A 15,927-nucleotide genomic window follows, 5' to 3' on the forward strand; every position below is an offset into this window, starting at 1 on the left:
TGAGTACAAGAAGACAGGGAGGAAAAGTTCGTTTCGAAAAACAGAGAGGAGACCAGAGAGAAGTATTTTTGAAAACTAGCAAGATAGAAAGGAAGGAAGGAAGGGAAAATAACACAAAAATGGGAGATATTGTATTGCTCGTGGATGATTTGCAGACAAGTTGTGCAATACCACACTGTAGGATTTGCCATGAAGCAGAATTTGAAAGCTGCAAGAGCTTGGAAGCTCCTTGTGCTTGCTCTGGAACTGTCAAGGTAAACTAACAGAATCAATAAACCTCATGCTCTTCTGGCTGCTACCTTGTAGTTTTGATTTTCATCTTCTGTTTATGATTTTTTCTTTTAAAAAAAATGGAATCTGTTTCAGTTTGCGCACAGAGATTGCATACAGAGATGGTGTAACGAGAAGGGAAACACAACGTGTGAAATATGTCTCCAGGTTTGAGACTCTTACGATTTATATATTAAAATCTTGATTTTCTTTTCTGGGTTCTATGCTTCCTTGTTTCCTTTTCCTGATTTGTCTTTTTTCTTTCCCCCCCTTCTCTGCTAGTAGACTTTTGGTTCTATGAATCAAATATTTGTTCCTGTTTTACTTCGAATTTGAGTTTAATTTCATATTTCTCACATGACCCGTTTTCAGTTTTGTTTTCGGTTTTGAATTTTGGAGTCTGCGATCTTGTCTTGATGAACACTGACCTATTCTATTGATACCTACTGTACTTTTGTTTCTCCCCAACAACACCGAACTTAAATTTCTGTATTAAAAAACTTTCCGAAGATTTTTTTTCGAGGAAACTCATAATTTGATCCTACATGGGTTTAGTCTTCTTTTAAATTCAAGGATGTCAGGTGAGTAATTAGAATGAAATTTGATTTATTTATCTTGCAGAATTATGAACCAGGATACTCGGCACCTTCAAGAAAGTGTGAGATGATCGAGCCAATGACGATTAGGTACATTCTTATTCCCTTCAAAAAATTATAGATAAGAAGAGAACGCGTGGCATTATCCTCCAACTGTTCATGCGCGTTTTAGAATATTGGCGTTCCCTTCCCTTGATTTGCAAACTTCCTCAGATAAGTAATATATAAAATATACTAATCGAATTGAAAGCTGCTTTATACAATACCGAAAATGTCACAGCTGACGCTGAACAATTGTTTGCTACTTGCTGGGTCCATGAACGTCGACTACTCTGTCATTTTCAAGTCTTTTCAGTCTCTTGGGGTTTTTTTTTTTATTACATACAAATAGATTATCTTGCTATTATGATTACGATTGTATCAAAACTGTAATGTACTGAAATCATGAATGGTCATGGCAGAGATAGTTTGGAAATCCCAAGAAGAGAACATGATCCGGAAAACCAAGAATTAGGAGGCATAGCTGAAAGAGCCACCGCTGGTGCTGAGGAGTACTCACATTGCTCATCTGCCGCGGACAGAAGCGCCTCTTGCTGCCGGTTTTTGGCTCTAACGGTAAGTTCCTGTTCATCATACGATGCTTGAACGTAATTCATAATCTTAACACTTAGTTTAAGAGGATTGTGATAAAAAAAAAAAAAACAAAAGAGAACGGTAGCTTAGCTATTGACTCGGTGTATTGATGGGGAATTACTATTGTATTGTGTGCTTTGGTTGACCGAGTGAGTTGAACTGGAACTTTAACATTTAAAAATTCGGTGGGATTGCTTAGCATTCAAAACTACCCAGGACCAGGAGGGAGTCAAATTGAAGGTGAAGAACAGTCGTTTGGGAACCATCATGCGGGCTAGAATCCCACGGTTAGGTCATGTGAGGAAAACGTGGACGAGTTGCCCCTATTGTTGCCGTCCCACAAGCAATACACGTCTCTAATTATTTGAAGAAAAAAAAAATCAAGTAAATTCATTCATAAATAAAGAAGCTGGAGTTTAATATTGATGGCAGTTCCTCTTTCGCTAAATTGTAAAACACTCTCTGAATTTTGACGGAAAAAATAAATATCCTTCAACTAATTAAAATCTTCTATTTTTCTTCCCTGAACAATATGTTTTTTTTAATTTTTTATTACTGCCCTTAATTAAAGTTTTATTAGAAAATCGATGAAAATCCCTACAAATCCACATTTTGCAATAATAATAATAGTTAAAAAAAGCTATAAAAATAATATTTAAGGATGATAATTGATATCGAAGTTAACACTCAATTTATACCTTATTTATGATTTATTAAATTAAGATATATATCAATTTGAGTATTTATTGGATTAGAAAATTGATGAAAAACTTTCTAAAAAAATCCTCACTTTACAATGATGATAATGATAAAAAAAAACTCTAAAAAAACAACTATTTATCTAGGAATAATAATTAGTATTCACGGATTGAACAACTATTTATTGTAAATATGATTACAATTAGCTATCATTTCCAATTTGAATTCGAATTGGAAATGGAAATGGATAAATCCATTGGTGTTTTCTGGGTAAATGCTTAGTGGTTTTTTCTAGGTGATATGATTACAATTTGTAAGAATGATTGTTCTGTGTTTTTTTCTTTTGGGTTTTTGTTTGAATGATGATTATGTTTACGGGGTTGTGATTTAAGGATCAATTTTCCTGTTTGATTGTTGGTTTGGCATGAAATTTGATCTAGACCGTGGTTGTTGGTGACGATGCTCGGGTAAAAAAAAAACAGAGAGGAGATTTGTTATTCTAGTTTTGTTTCAAATAATTTATTTTTAGTGTATTATTTTTTTTTAAAAAAAAAAGAAAAAGAAAAGTATACAAAAAATAATTAAAAGCATCTATTCTGTCCCACCTACACTCTCTACCCCCATCCCTCTCTGTCTCCTTTCTCATGTTTTTCTCGTATTTTTATTCATTACAGCGGAGCAAGAGCGAGGGGGAGGGGGAGGGGGAGGGGAGGGCAGGATTTTTAGGGATTTTTTTTTACCCAAACTTTCATTGAAAACTTAGAGAAGGGGATTGAAAAATTCAGGGGATATTTTACAATGTAGCCTGTTTTGTTCGTTTTTGCAGTTTACGGTCCTTATGCTCTTGAGACATCTTTTTGCCACTCTCACCGGTGGAACAGAAGATTACCCATTTACACTTGTTACTGTAAGCGTTTGATTTCCGTACAGTGCTCACAATTCAACCTAACTTTGTCCTTTCTAAATTGAATCAGTTTCTGTGTCATTTTATTGATTCTCCTCTTGTTATATTTTGCAGTTGCTCATCTTAAGAGCTTGTGGAATTTTATTCCCAATGTACATAGTTTTTCGGACAATTGCAGCAGTTCATAAAAGCATCCGGTCTCAATATCAGGTGAGCACACCTGATCATGCTGATCACAAGATTGCCGCTGCAAAGAGCGCAGCACAGTTCAATTGATTTATTTGCAAGCTAACAAGAGTGTTTTCATTCTTTGCGTGTCAGGATTCTGAGGATGACGAAGACTACACCTCAAACTCTGACGGAGATGAGGGCGAGGATCAAGAAGATGAGCACCATCATTTAGTATAGGCATGATCCTAAAATAATTTATGATTTTTTTATTTTTTTGTATTTTGTATGAGAGCATTCCATCAATGCTCATATTGTCGACAACATTCTTCCACATTTTGAGGGCACAAGTTACACGAACAGGTTTTAGAAATCTGTCACATCCAGGGTTAGTGTGAAATTTCACATTACTAAAACCCCACCCAATAACTAAAAAGTTGAAAAATGCAATAGCAACACCAATCGGTAGGGTTGAGCCACCAGCCTGACCAAAACATGTATCGCTTCGAAAGCAAGTCACATTATGAACAACCTCTGCCTTTGTTCGTTGAACCCACCTCTTGGACATTACAACCACACACTGGGAGCACTATCCCTTTCTGGATAAGAGACGGGGGGATAAGAGACAGGGACAACATTCCTTCAATATTCCATCACCGATACAACCACTATACAAAAAATTAGGCATCTTAGAGAAAATGACCGATACAAATTCAATCTGACCCGAGACACAACTTTGAATTAAATTTACACCGCATGCTCTGTCAAGTATCTATCAATCACAGCTATAAGTTATATCCTGTACAGTCAAATCACAAAATTTGAAGGGACAGGCCAACAGAAATACCAGATGCTCCAATGACTTGAAGGAGAGAAGCTCCCTGAGTATCTTGGTTGGTGTAAAATTAGTCTGGTAGATGGCGAAATGCTGAAGTGTCCAACAGCAGAAGATTCGGTCACTTCAATTTTACTGCAAAAATATCCTAGCTTTATCCTGAAGTTTGGTCACTGAGCTGATATCGATCCCAGCAGACTTATGGCCACTCAAGCTTGTCGTGGCATTGATCAGACTTCGGATTAATACTACCATCTTCTCACAACTTTGAATGGCCAACTTTCCTTCAGATCCCTTTCTGTGTCGATCATATACAGCCTCAAATTCCCTAGACTTGGCAGCAGCATTATGAAGTATCGAGTCTGGAAGTCCTGAAATAATTAAAGGATTGGAATTTGTTATCTGATTCAATGGAAACGGTGGTCAAGAAATTGGTTAATGATTTCAAACGTTTTATTGGGACATATGGCAGAATGTTCAATGCAGTCCAGTGACGGACATAAAAGATGTAATATACTGTTAGCAAAAGTTACACTCGACAATGACAAACACCATATGGCAGAAAGTTCAAAGGGGTCCAGTGACGAACATAGAAGTTCTAATCTATTGATAGAAAAAGGTGCACTCAACATGTATCTTTAAATTTTCTGATAAGGATCAACACACATGATTGTTCTATTCATTGGAAATTAGTCATGAATTATTCAGTTTCAGCCTCCCAATCTATTCTGCTCACATGTAAATCTTGTCCAAAATCCAGACAAAAAGGGCAGTAAAGTAGCAAAAGCATTACCAGCCAGTCTTGCAACATTGACACCATAACTCTTAGGGCAGGCACCAGGTCTCAACCTATAAAGAAATGTAACTTCTTCCACTCCAACTCCATTTCCAACTTGACATGACATATGGTACAGTGAGACCTGTAGTAGACACAAGAAAATAATAATTCACTCAAAAATAGTTATGAAAAGGTCCAGCGAATTAAATAGCTTACAATATCTCGATATAGGTGAATTGTCCTAGAGCTTCACATCACAGAAGTACTAGCACATCAATCAAATTGTCCTAGTCTGAGTTTAAAGGGCTTCAGTTGAAACAAACATCAACAAATTCCAGAAATATAAGCATACCTTTGAATCTTTCTGATAATCTACAGCTAATCGGTGATAGTGAGTTGAAAACATTCCTCGACACTGTACCTTGTGGACAAAATGTTCAAGAACTGATTCGCTGAAAAGCATAGAAAAGAAACAAGATTGACTAACCAGTATACTGTCAAACAGAGCCTTAAAAAACATGCAAAGTTCTGAGAGACAATCCATGACATCGAAAAATAAAATCTCAGATATATTCTTACGCTATTGCTTGTCCATCTGAAGTTGATGTGCCACGTCCAAGTTCATCCAACGCCACCAATGAATTACTAGTTGCCGATGACTGTATAAGCATCCATAAAAAGGTTAGGCAAGAAAATGCTGAAAGCCTGAAACCAATTAGAACTGTACTAGTTGTGCTACTGTTACAGTTTGCAAGGATTTGGAACCTAAACATCAAAAGAATTAATAACTTCTGCATTACAGAAATTTAATTTGACTGGAAAAGCTGCATAGACTTTGGCACTTTACTCACAATCACAAACATCCTCCTATACATCACCATTTCAGCCACATCTATAAACTGGGACAGTCATAGGGACCATGGCCCTTTATCTTAAATGAAATGCTTCAAAATTACCAAGAAAACTCACCAGCATCAATGCAGTTTCTGAGAGCTCTGTCAAAAATGTACTCTGGCCTGCCATAATATGATCTTTTGCACCCATTCTGACAAAGATGCGGTCAACAGGAGACAACTCAAAGCTTTCAGCAGGGACATCAGCTCCAATCTGTGGGAAAAAAAAAATCAAAGATGGAAAATGTGGATGGTTACCAGGCAAAACATATATTTTGAAGGATAGATAATTTACCTGGGCCAGAATCACAGCCAAACAAACTTGCCGAAGAAGAGTAGATTTTCCACCCATGTTAGGACCAGTGAGAAGGATAAAGCTGGCACGATCAGAACCCCCAATACTAATGTCATTTGGGACAAATGCACCCTTTCCCAAAGAATCGCTCCTGAGAACAGGGTGTCCTAATTTTTTTGCAGAAAGGCATGGCACTTCACTTGACAATGATGAACCTACGATGGTTGGACAACATGCAGGTCCTTCATAAAAGTCACTAGCAATTGCCAGACTGATCAAAACATCCAGTTCTGCATTATGAGTGACCAGTTTCAGTCGAAAAAAATGAATTGAAATCATACCATGACCATGGTTCTGTCCCGAAAAGGAGTGGGAGCCCCTGCCTGTTCGAAAGAGAAAATTTGGATTCTACTTGAAATACATTTTGTTCTTGTTAGCTTTCTACAGAAATGCTAGTGTAGAGAGAGATGCATATTCATAATCAAGATCCTATTCTACATGAATAAAGTTGGTGCACAAACCTGCAGTTGCAGAAACTAACTGTCTCCACTTGTCATGGTACTTGCAAAAACGCACAATTAACCTCTGCAAAATGCTCTTCAACGCCGACTCCTTTTCAGATTCAGCCTGTGAGAGCTCTCTTAAGAACTTCTTAATACTTGGAGTCCAATACCTGTAGAAGCCCTGCATGTCCCAGGCAGCATGTAGAAAAGAATTCAAACAAGATAGCGACAAGGAAAACCAAATTTCCCAAGACCAGTAAGCTATTTGCTATGGCCAAAGTTAAGATCCCAACCAAAATGTTTCCTTGTCCGACAAAAAAGGGACCCAGTTAACATAGATTGTAGTTGGTAATAAATAAATGTAAAATCAGTTCGTTATTATACATGCATACACCATCATTCTCATTCACACTCTTTGACACCTAATCACATATTTGGAACCTGCCAGCTTTTATGGGCATGCTAGCTGATACTGACCCTATCTATTTATATTCTAAAAAAATGTTTACACGGCCTTTACTTTAAATATTTCATACGACCATGGTAAAAATTAGGCAAAAGCAGTATAAATGACTTAAATTCCAAGTTACTTTTGTTGCAATTCCATGGCACAATGACAAGAAATTCTTAAGGAAGCTAAACGAGCAAGAAACACAATTCATTTGCTTATGTGTTCACAATGTTTGTTAACGCATACTACCACAACAGTATTTGCATCACCACATGACAGAGATGGCGATAACTTTTCAAATGTTTTTAACAATAGAATCAACAAATTAGATGATGTTACACCTGTCACATTGATTAATTGGCCAAACACTTGCTATTTTTTCAAGGAAGTGTCAGAGACCAAACATTCAATATGCATCACTTACCTTTTTGGATGAACGCAGCTCATAATCTTGAGGAATACTACCACGCAGATGTTCAGGAACTTCTAACAGGTATGCCTCTTTTCCAACTGTGACATAAGTAATCTGTAAAATAGGTCATGTAATGAGAGTACATGTTATTTACTTAAACAAATTAAGAGAAGACTAATATTTCTGGACAGGATCTTACTGATTTGTCCCCTAGTAATTTCTGTTGTTCCTTCAGGTGTCTAGCCAACCTAGATTCAACCTCTTTAACTTTTTCACAAGCAGAGTCATACTCCACATCGACACCTTCATGAGGTATTATACGTCCAGAATTGTTGGCTTCTACCCAATCAAAGGCACTCTTAAAATGTTTAAGAATTGGAAGGATGTCAGGAAGACCTTTACCTACAATAACATAACAAAATAAGATGCCAAACTACAATCTAATAAAAACATTAAAAGAACAACAAACTGAAAAGTACCAGGTGTTAATAAATGATGCAACCGTCCGGACTCCACATTTTCCAAAATGACAGCAAGCGAAGAACATGCTTGGGCCACTAATTCACAGCTGCGTAGAGTGGATATAAACTCCTGAAGCTGCTTCTTCGCTGCATCCTCATATAAAACTACTTTATTTGCATTTCTTCCATTGGCTTCGCTGTTTTTCAATAAAAATAATGCACAAGAAACAAATTTACATGAAGCTCAGTACTTGCATAATGCTAGAAAAATACATTGATGCATGCTTACTTCCTTCTTATCCTTACCTGGTAGACAATATGCGTGCAAGCAGCCGCTCAATGTCTGGAAGCCCGGACAACACCTTTTGAAATTCAAGCATCATGGGTTGATTTACCCCCTGAAAGTTAGCTATGATATCAGAATGCAAACTCAAACAGCAATTGGCTGGTTAGAGAACGAAAAATATAAAAGAAATGCAACTATCAGGCAGAAAATTGAAGATATCAAAAATTCAGCTCAAAAATTAAACTTGAAAAATTATGAGAGCACTTAATCATATGGAGAAAAGCAGAATCTATACTTGGACTTTGAAAACCAAAAGATATTTATGGTCCCATCAAAGTTTAAACTTTGAAGGGACCTTTTGGAAATAGTCCTGCCCTTCAGCAATTTTGCTAGAAGTGGCTGCTCTCAAGCCTTGAACCTGCAACATCATAGCTGCAAGCCCAAGATTTAAAGTTTTGCAAACAACAAAAAAAGCCTTAAGAAATCCAATTTTTTGAAAAACTTGGAACAGGAAAATGGAAAGAGAAAAGGCAATGAACCATACCAATGATAGGAGCCCCATATTTATTTGGGAATCAAAACAGTAATACTGTTTTAGGTTTTACATTAATACACAGCCCGTTGATTTTTTAAATGGAAAAACTGGCATGTGATAGCTAATTGACACTTTTCCCAAAATAAATCATCAATCCATAAACTGTAACTTTTAGTTCAAGCATTAGAGGCTTTGGAATTTTTCACCAAGGTCTAAAATTCCAATTATATATATATAAAGTTCACCCAGCAAAACATCTCATGCTAGAAAATGAATACCTACTGGAAACTTACCCGCAGACCTGCTACAGCATCCTGGCGTTCTTTAATTGATTCCAAATGGTATAATGGTCTTGCTAGCCATGTTTTCAGCAACCTCTTTCCAAATGCTGTCACACAATGATTCAATTGCGCATACAGTGTCCTTCATAGATAACAAAATACCTCAAACAATTATCAGGAGAAAAAAAACAGATTGGCATATTTAAGAGCATATGACACCCTTACCCTGAAGTGTCTCCATTTCTGCTGTTCTCAAAAATCTCAAGGTTCTCCAGGGCAGCAGCATCGAGAATCATGTATGGTTTCTTAGCAACCTCACAGAAATCAGAGCAAGGAAGGGATTCAAATTTTGCAAATCTAAGCAATGTCTCATCCAAAAATGCCTGTTTTAGATAATAGAGAGCGCCTCCAAGAGCTGAGAGAGCAAGGCTTCCATTTTCTCCTTTATTGACAAACTCTGACAAAATGCTGGGCAGGCAGCTTGGCCTATATTCTCCAACATTAAGGTTAGTTGTATCCAAATCTGTTTTATTTAAGGGTCCAGAAGCTGAAAGATCACCAATACGCTTGTAGATAGTTTTGACTTCCTGAACAGTTCTCTCCGCATCCCAGAATTCTGAGAGGGGAGCCAACTCATTGACCAAGGGATTTCTAGTATGTCTCAGCATTACTCTCTCAGTTTCGGAGCTAAGCATTTTAGCAGGTTTTACAATTTCTACCGGCCTCAGCTCAGATAATAGACAGCACAATGAACTGCATTCAGCATCATCTCCAAACTTGAAAAGGGAATTGACAATAAAAGATTTTAGCAAAACAGATGACACTCAATGGAATGATCAACAAAGCCTCAAAAAACAATCTCATCAACTAATACACAATAGAATCTGATAAAAATCAACAAACCTGTCCAAGAATGATTCTGCTAGTAGTGACATCAACAACACAAACACCAAAAATCCGCTCAAGACCTTGGTTTGCCAAACTCTGGCTACTTTCAGTCAGTGCCATTAAATAAGAAGCATCAGGATTTGCAGAAAGAAACTCCCCCTCAGTTAGTGTTCCTTTTGTAATCACCGCACATATTTCACGTTTTACAACCTAAACAAATGGGAAATAATTGCCAAAACTTGAGATGAAAGAAACTAACAAAGAGAATGCCTAGAACATAATAAAAAAATTATTAAGACAAGTAATCCAACAAGTGATTAATGTTAACATCTATCCTAAGTTTCAAGTGATTTCTGAATCTGATTTAAACATGGTCCTAAAATGACTGCAGGTAAAAATTAAAATCATTTCAGGGACGTGAAATAAATTCAGACCTTGTCTTTAGAACCTTTCTCTTTGCGACGAAGCTCTAACTGTCCAGGTGTTTCTGTCTGCTCTACAACAAGAACTCGATAACCCTGCTCTTCAAGGCAGCTTGTTAAATTTCATTGGAGAAAAAAATGAGGCTAACTAAAAAAAAGGAGAAAATAAGTACAGGCCAACCTTTCTAGCCAATTTCTCCACATTCAAAGAGAAGTTCTTCTCTGGAAAGCCACAGTGAGGTTGTTCTCCCTAAGCATCCAAGAAGGAATCATATAATAACTTGAGTCAAAATCCAAAGAAACAAATAAATTCCAACGTATGTAACCAAGAATAGAAGACAAATCCCTCAGGGGAATTTTGATGCCTTTTGATTAAATGATTGCATTGAGAAAGAGTAAAAAAAGACAGCAGAGTCCAAAAGATAGTATTCATGATCGTTAGCACTTAATGAATCCTACCTTCATGTATTGCAAATCTAGTTCTTTAGCTCCTACATGGGCATCCATTTCAAAGAGCTCATAAAATTTGCCCATCTGCACCAGCATGAATGATATAATTATTATTTGGCAGAACCCAGTAAAGAGAGATTTGATGAATGTATGAAATCCATCTGACTTGTATACATACCTTGAAAAACAAAACCTTATCCATGTGCTTTGACTTAAACTCCCACCATTGTCTCTGCACATAACAAACAATGAAATTCAAGAAGACAACTCCTTAAATAGTTTCAAACCAATCAGTGCATGAAAGCCCCTACCTGGCCCCCTGTTAAACTCTTTGCAAACTCAGCGGGCAAGTATAGAGTCCTGGGATCATAATCTACATCTCCAGGACGCCTTCTCTTTGCATCCCTGCGTTCTCTGTTTCAGAATCAAGGCAAGTAGCAATCAAGGGTGATGCTTCATTCAAAACAACAAACAGTTGAAGCTTCATCAACTATTTACTGTGTTCTTTATTTATTTACTTAATTATTTTGCTGGGTTGACCTCACTACATCATGTACATCAGTGGGCCTAAAACATGAGATTCACATGCGTGAGAAGGGTTAAAAATGAAAATAACGCAGGCAGACAATGTACTGAGAAAAGTGAATGGTTTCTCCATTCTCTTCAAAATGATGTACGATCATAGGTATGAATGAAGACTAGAGCATATGGACCACATTGTTGCACTAAGAACTTACCGTCCAAGAAATGGAAACTTTTCAGCTTCACGCGTGCTAAATCTTTCTGATGCATCAGTCATCAAGGCATTATCAAAGCCATTAAAAACCCCATCTGCAGTAAAACATGCACAAATTCAACAACAGTGATACGTGACCTAATTGTTATTTTTTCCCTTTTTATGGGAATGTAAAACCTTGTTCTAGCTCCTTTTATTCAAAAATTTTATAGAAGCATACATTTACTGTGGCCAAATAATTATCCTGGGGCAGTAACCGTGATCATAGCATAAATGAAGATGCTATTGCAGAGACAAACATTTCCAGATAGAAACTACAAATAAAAGGAAGCCCTTTGAATCATAAAGAAACTCTCATGTAATGTCTAACAAGTCAGTATTTCCAGCCTGTCCAACAATACCCATTTTGTTATTGACTTCAGTATGTCTTTTTAGGCTTTTCTAAACAAAATGTGATGAATCCATGTCATAAATCTCTTCCAACAACCCTCCTTATCCCAAACAAATAGAGAAGGAAAAACATTACTTACTCTCCTTGTTCTTTACAGGCTCCACAACTGAAACCCTGACTCCTCCCGTACTCGCATCCCCACCACTCTTTCCCTTCTTTCCCAAATCCAACTTTCCACCTTCTCCACTCGCTTTCCTTTTCCTCGAATCCTTCCCACCTCTCTTTCCTTTCTTGCCATCCTCCGCTTCTTCCTCATCCATCAAATCAACGTCCTCCTCCTCGCTAACATCCTTCTCCGCATTCTTTCCCCAATCTTCATCACTCGAGTCGTCACCACCACTACCACCACTACCACCACCAGCACCGCCATTATCGCCCTCGACATTCTCCATCTCATCATCTTCAAGCACAATCTTCCTAAAACCCAAAGAACCCCTGCGCAACCTCTTAAATTTCTTAACACATGGCTCAACCCACTCAATCTTCTCATTGCTCAAATCCAACAATTCCTCTTCAGAATCATCATATTGTATCAAATGCTTCTTCGACTCATCATCGTAAGATTTGACAAGACCCTCGTACCAGCTCTTATCCAGGGGCCAGTAAACCCTAACCCTCCTCTCCACCGCCTCTTTGCCATACACTCCAACTTTTGAAGGAGACGGTGAAGGAGTTTGTCCAATAACTAGTAGGGGTTTTTTAGGCTTAGATTGGACTGGCGAAGGAGTAGTTGGGCTAGAACTAGGGCTTTGGGTTCGAGAGCTAGGGTTAGGGTTAGGTTTAGTATGGGATTTAGGGATTTGTTTTTTAGAGAGCGTGGGAGAAGGAGATGGAGAAGGAGTCGTCGTCTTGGAGAAGAAGGCAGTTATTTGGCGCTGTGGATTTACTATTGGTGATCTACCGTTGCTCTGTTTACGCGACGGTGCCATTTTTTCAATCTTTATTTTATTTTTTGCGGCTTCGAGAGAGATAGAGACTGAACACAGAGAGCGAGCAAAATAAATGAGAGGGATTGGGAAGATGAAGAATGAAAAAGGTGGAGAGTGGAGATGGTTTTTTAACTTAGACTTCCAGATATTACTACAATAATAATAATTTGGAATGTCGCTGGCGGGAACTTAATAAAATTCCCGGCAAGTGTTCTCGATCTTCGTTAATTGGCGGGAATTTGGGAGATCATTGACTTACTCTGTTCCCTGCACTGAGAATATTTTTTAAAATAGATTTTTATTTGAAAATATATTTTTAAAATTAGTATATTAAAATTATTAGAAAATACTAAAAAATATTTATTTAATGCCTTTTTAAATTAAAAATATTTTTAAAAAACAGAAATAGAAATTATGGCCAACATTCTCTCTCTTATCTTACTATTATTTATAGTAATATCAAGCCTTTACTCTAGTCTCACCACTAATTAGTTCTCAACCATGCATGTTAATAATGATGTTTAGAAATGGAAAAATAAAGAAAAAATGAGTTATTGATTAATAGATTTATTTCTAGCTATTTAAATGCCTAATCACTTTGATTAAATCCACATGAATGATATTTTCTTTTCATTACAGTCAGACAATATTCTATGCAAAGCAAAAAATAAAGCAAAGTCGCTAGTTGATCAGGCCCGGAGAAAGGGTCCATCCTTTCGTTAAACAGACAAACCTGTAGCCTTGCCATTTATTGCGATTTCTTTACTCAAAAGACAGCCACCAATCTAGCTAGCCACCACACCACTACTGGCTTCGTCAGCTAAAATTTAGATCTTATTTTGTTAGTCGCCGCTTGAATTCAATCAGATCACACCCATTTTCAATGGGCAAGTCTTAATGGTAGTGATGCTTTGCCACGGAGCTACTCGCAGTGGATCAAAGACAAGGAAGATGAGGAGAAAGTGGGAAACGAGGGCGGGGAGAGCAAACGTGTGGTAGCTCTCTGCCCATGTCTCGTATGCTTTATTCTTCTCCTGATTGTAGTCTCGGTTATTCTCACAGTAAAGTTCCATTTCTTATGCCACACTCCTCTCCACTCTATTATCTTCACAAAAAATTGTCGCTGAATGTTCTAACTCAGCTCTCCCCGTAGCTGACTTACTGGTGAATATTTGTTACTATTGTTAGCAAGTGGAAGACAAACAATGTCCCACCATATGCAAGTGGGAATACCTAATCTCCCACTTGGCACATGGTGGAGGACACAAACGGTGGGCATAAATCAAGGCATGATTTATGCCCCTTCACTCCCATCTTGTATATATATATAAGCTCAGTGAAGAGCTGTGTGTGTGTGTGAAAAATACAGAGAGAACAGAAGAAAAGTGAGAACAGCAGAGAGAGCTTGAGTGAGTAGAGTTGAGTTAAGAAGAGTTTTTTCTCCTCCTCCTTTGTTTGTATTGTTTCTTTGAAGTGATTAATACAAACCAGTAGCTCCGTGGAGTAGGCAAGTTGCCGAACCATGTAAATTGATGTGTGTTTGAGTTCTGGAATTTCCCAACAACTGGTATCAGAGCTTGTTCTTGAAAAAGAGGGTGTTTGATCCAAACTCAAAAATCAAAGTTCTCAAAACGTGTTTTTGACATTACCATAGCGTAGAGGAAGAAGAGACGAATTCACTGGTGAGAACCCGGCGAAGAATCGACGTCCTGCATGCCCGCACGCGCCAACACGCGTCGACGACAGCACTGCCCACGCGCGACCACTCGCGCCACGCTCTCCACGCGTCGTCTTCACCCGATTGTCTGCAACTGAACCGGGTTGACCCGCCACGCAAGTAGCCAGTCAGCAGCCACGCAGCAACCCTGCACAGTCATCAGCCACGTCATCCGTCCAGTCAGCAGACACGTCATCAACTGCCACGTCAGCCGAAATTACGCGTGCTTTTGCCACGTCAGCAAACGTGGGTCCCAGTTGGCCTACGTGGATGACACGTCATCTTGACACGTCAGCAACAGTGAGTTTTGATCCAGTGCTTCGCAGACACTATTCTGGCCTGGCACGCGGCTTCATCTGCACCGTCCGTTGATCCAAAACTTTGATTGTTAAAATCGGAGCCATCCGAAGTCCGATTGGGGTGATCTCAGTGTCGTTTCCAATAGTTTTGGCCGTTCCGGACACATCTGTAAGGTCAGATTTGACAAATTCGAATCGGAGAAACAGTAAAAATGGCAGATGAAATAAAGGCTGCGGGAATTGAAAAATTTGATGGATCAGATTTTGGATATTGGAAAATGCAAATTGAAGACTATTTATATGGGAAGAAACTTCATCTTCCTCTGTTGGGGAGCAAACCAGAAAATATGCCAGAAGAAGATTGGTTGCTTCTTGATAGACAAGTTTTGGGTATTATCCGGTTATCTTTATCAAGAAGAGTTGCTCACAATGTTACAAAAGAAAGATCCACTGCAAGACTAATGGAAGCCCTGTCTGGGATGTATGAGAAGCCATCAGCAAATAACAAAGTGCACCTGATGAAGAAGTTGTTCAACTTGAAGATGACAGAAAGCACCTCTGTTACACAGCATCTCAACAACTTCAATACTATCACAAATCAATTGTCATCTGTAGAGATTGAGTTTGATGATGAGATCCGTGCACTCATTTTACTAGCTTCACTTCCAAGCAGTTGGGAAGGTATGAGGACAGCCGTGAGCAACTCAGCTGGAAAATCCAAACTGAAATATGATGATATCCGAGACTTGATTTTAGCTGAAGAAGTGCGAAGGAAAGACTCAGGTGAAAGTTCAAGTTCAGGATCAGCTCTCAACATTAACACTGGAGGGAGGAGACAGGATAGAGGTTTATCCAGAGGCAGATCCAAATCAAGATACAGAAGTAAAAGCAAGTTCGGACCCAGAAAGCAGGTTGAATGTTGGAATTGTGGCAAACCTGGTCATTTCATGAGGAATTGCACAAAACCGAAAAAACCTGAAGCTGACTCTGCAAACACTACCACAGATGAGGTGCAAGACGCTTTGATTCTTGCTG

At 38.2% G+C, this 15,927-nt stretch overlaps 2 protein-coding genes across 2 annotated transcripts; one reads left to right on the forward strand and one right to left on the reverse strand.

The window, feature by feature from the left end:
• On the forward strand, positions 1-3,643 carry LOC133682176 (uncharacterized). Its single transcript, XM_062105453.1, has 7 exons — positions 1-254; positions 367-438; positions 892-956; positions 1,328-1,481; positions 3,025-3,105; positions 3,217-3,312; positions 3,424-3,643. Exons 1-7 carry the CDS (start codon positions 120-122, stop codon positions 3,508-3,510), a joined length of 690 nt encoding a protein of 229 aa, XP_061961437.1. The 5' UTR covers positions 1-119; the 3' UTR covers positions 3,511-3,643.
• Positions 3,644-3,889: 246 nt separating this feature from the next.
• Positions 3,890-13,091, reverse strand: LOC133682175 (DNA mismatch repair protein MSH6). The gene is made up of 21 exons (XM_062105452.1): positions 12,027-13,091; positions 11,498-11,591; positions 11,072-11,174; positions 10,939-10,992; positions 10,770-10,844; positions 10,492-10,560; positions 10,323-10,406; positions 9,904-10,098; positions 9,226-9,776; positions 9,013-9,142; positions 8,205-8,296; positions 7,917-8,095; positions 7,637-7,839; positions 7,450-7,551; positions 6,593-6,755; positions 6,072-6,361; positions 5,853-5,990; positions 5,463-5,542; positions 5,236-5,335; positions 4,899-5,025; positions 3,890-4,476 (listed from the first exon to the last, which is right to left on the reverse strand). Exons 1-21 carry the CDS (start codon positions 12,874-12,876, stop codon positions 4,238-4,240), a joined length of 3,918 nt encoding a protein of 1,305 aa, XP_061961436.1. The 5' UTR covers positions 12,877-13,091; the 3' UTR covers positions 3,890-4,237.
• Between the last annotated feature and the right edge of the window lie 2,836 nt (positions 13,092-15,927).

Source organism: Populus nigra, chromosome 2, assembly GCF_951802175.1.
Source record: "Populus nigra chromosome 2, ddPopNigr1.1, whole genome shotgun sequence".
NCBI lineage: Eukaryota > Viridiplantae > Streptophyta > Magnoliopsida > Malpighiales > Salicaceae > Populus > Populus nigra.

Coding starts and splice junctions, on each gene's coding strand:
- LOC133682176 (XM_062105453.1), top strand. CDS start 120: ATGGGAGATATTGTATTGCTCGTGGATGATTTGCAGACAAGTTGTGCA. Junction 439..891: donor CGTGTGAAATATGTCTCCAG/GTTTGAGACTCT, acceptor TTTATCTTGCAG/AATTATGAACCAGGATACTC. Junction 1,482..3,024: donor GCCGGTTTTTGGCTCTAACG/GTAAGTTCCTGT, acceptor TCGTTTTTGCAG/TTTACGGTCCTTATGCTCTT.
- LOC133682175 (XM_062105452.1), bottom strand. CDS start 12,876: ATGGCACCGTCGCGTAAACAGAGCAACGGTAGATCACCAATAGTAAAT. Junction 7,552..7,636: donor AATTACTAGGGGACAAATCA/GTAAGATCCTGT, acceptor CCTATTTTACAG/ATTACTTATGTCACAGTTGG. Junction 6,362..6,592: donor GTTAGTTTCTGCAACTGCAG/GTTTGTGCACCA, acceptor CTCATAATGCAG/AACTGGATGTTTTGATCAGT.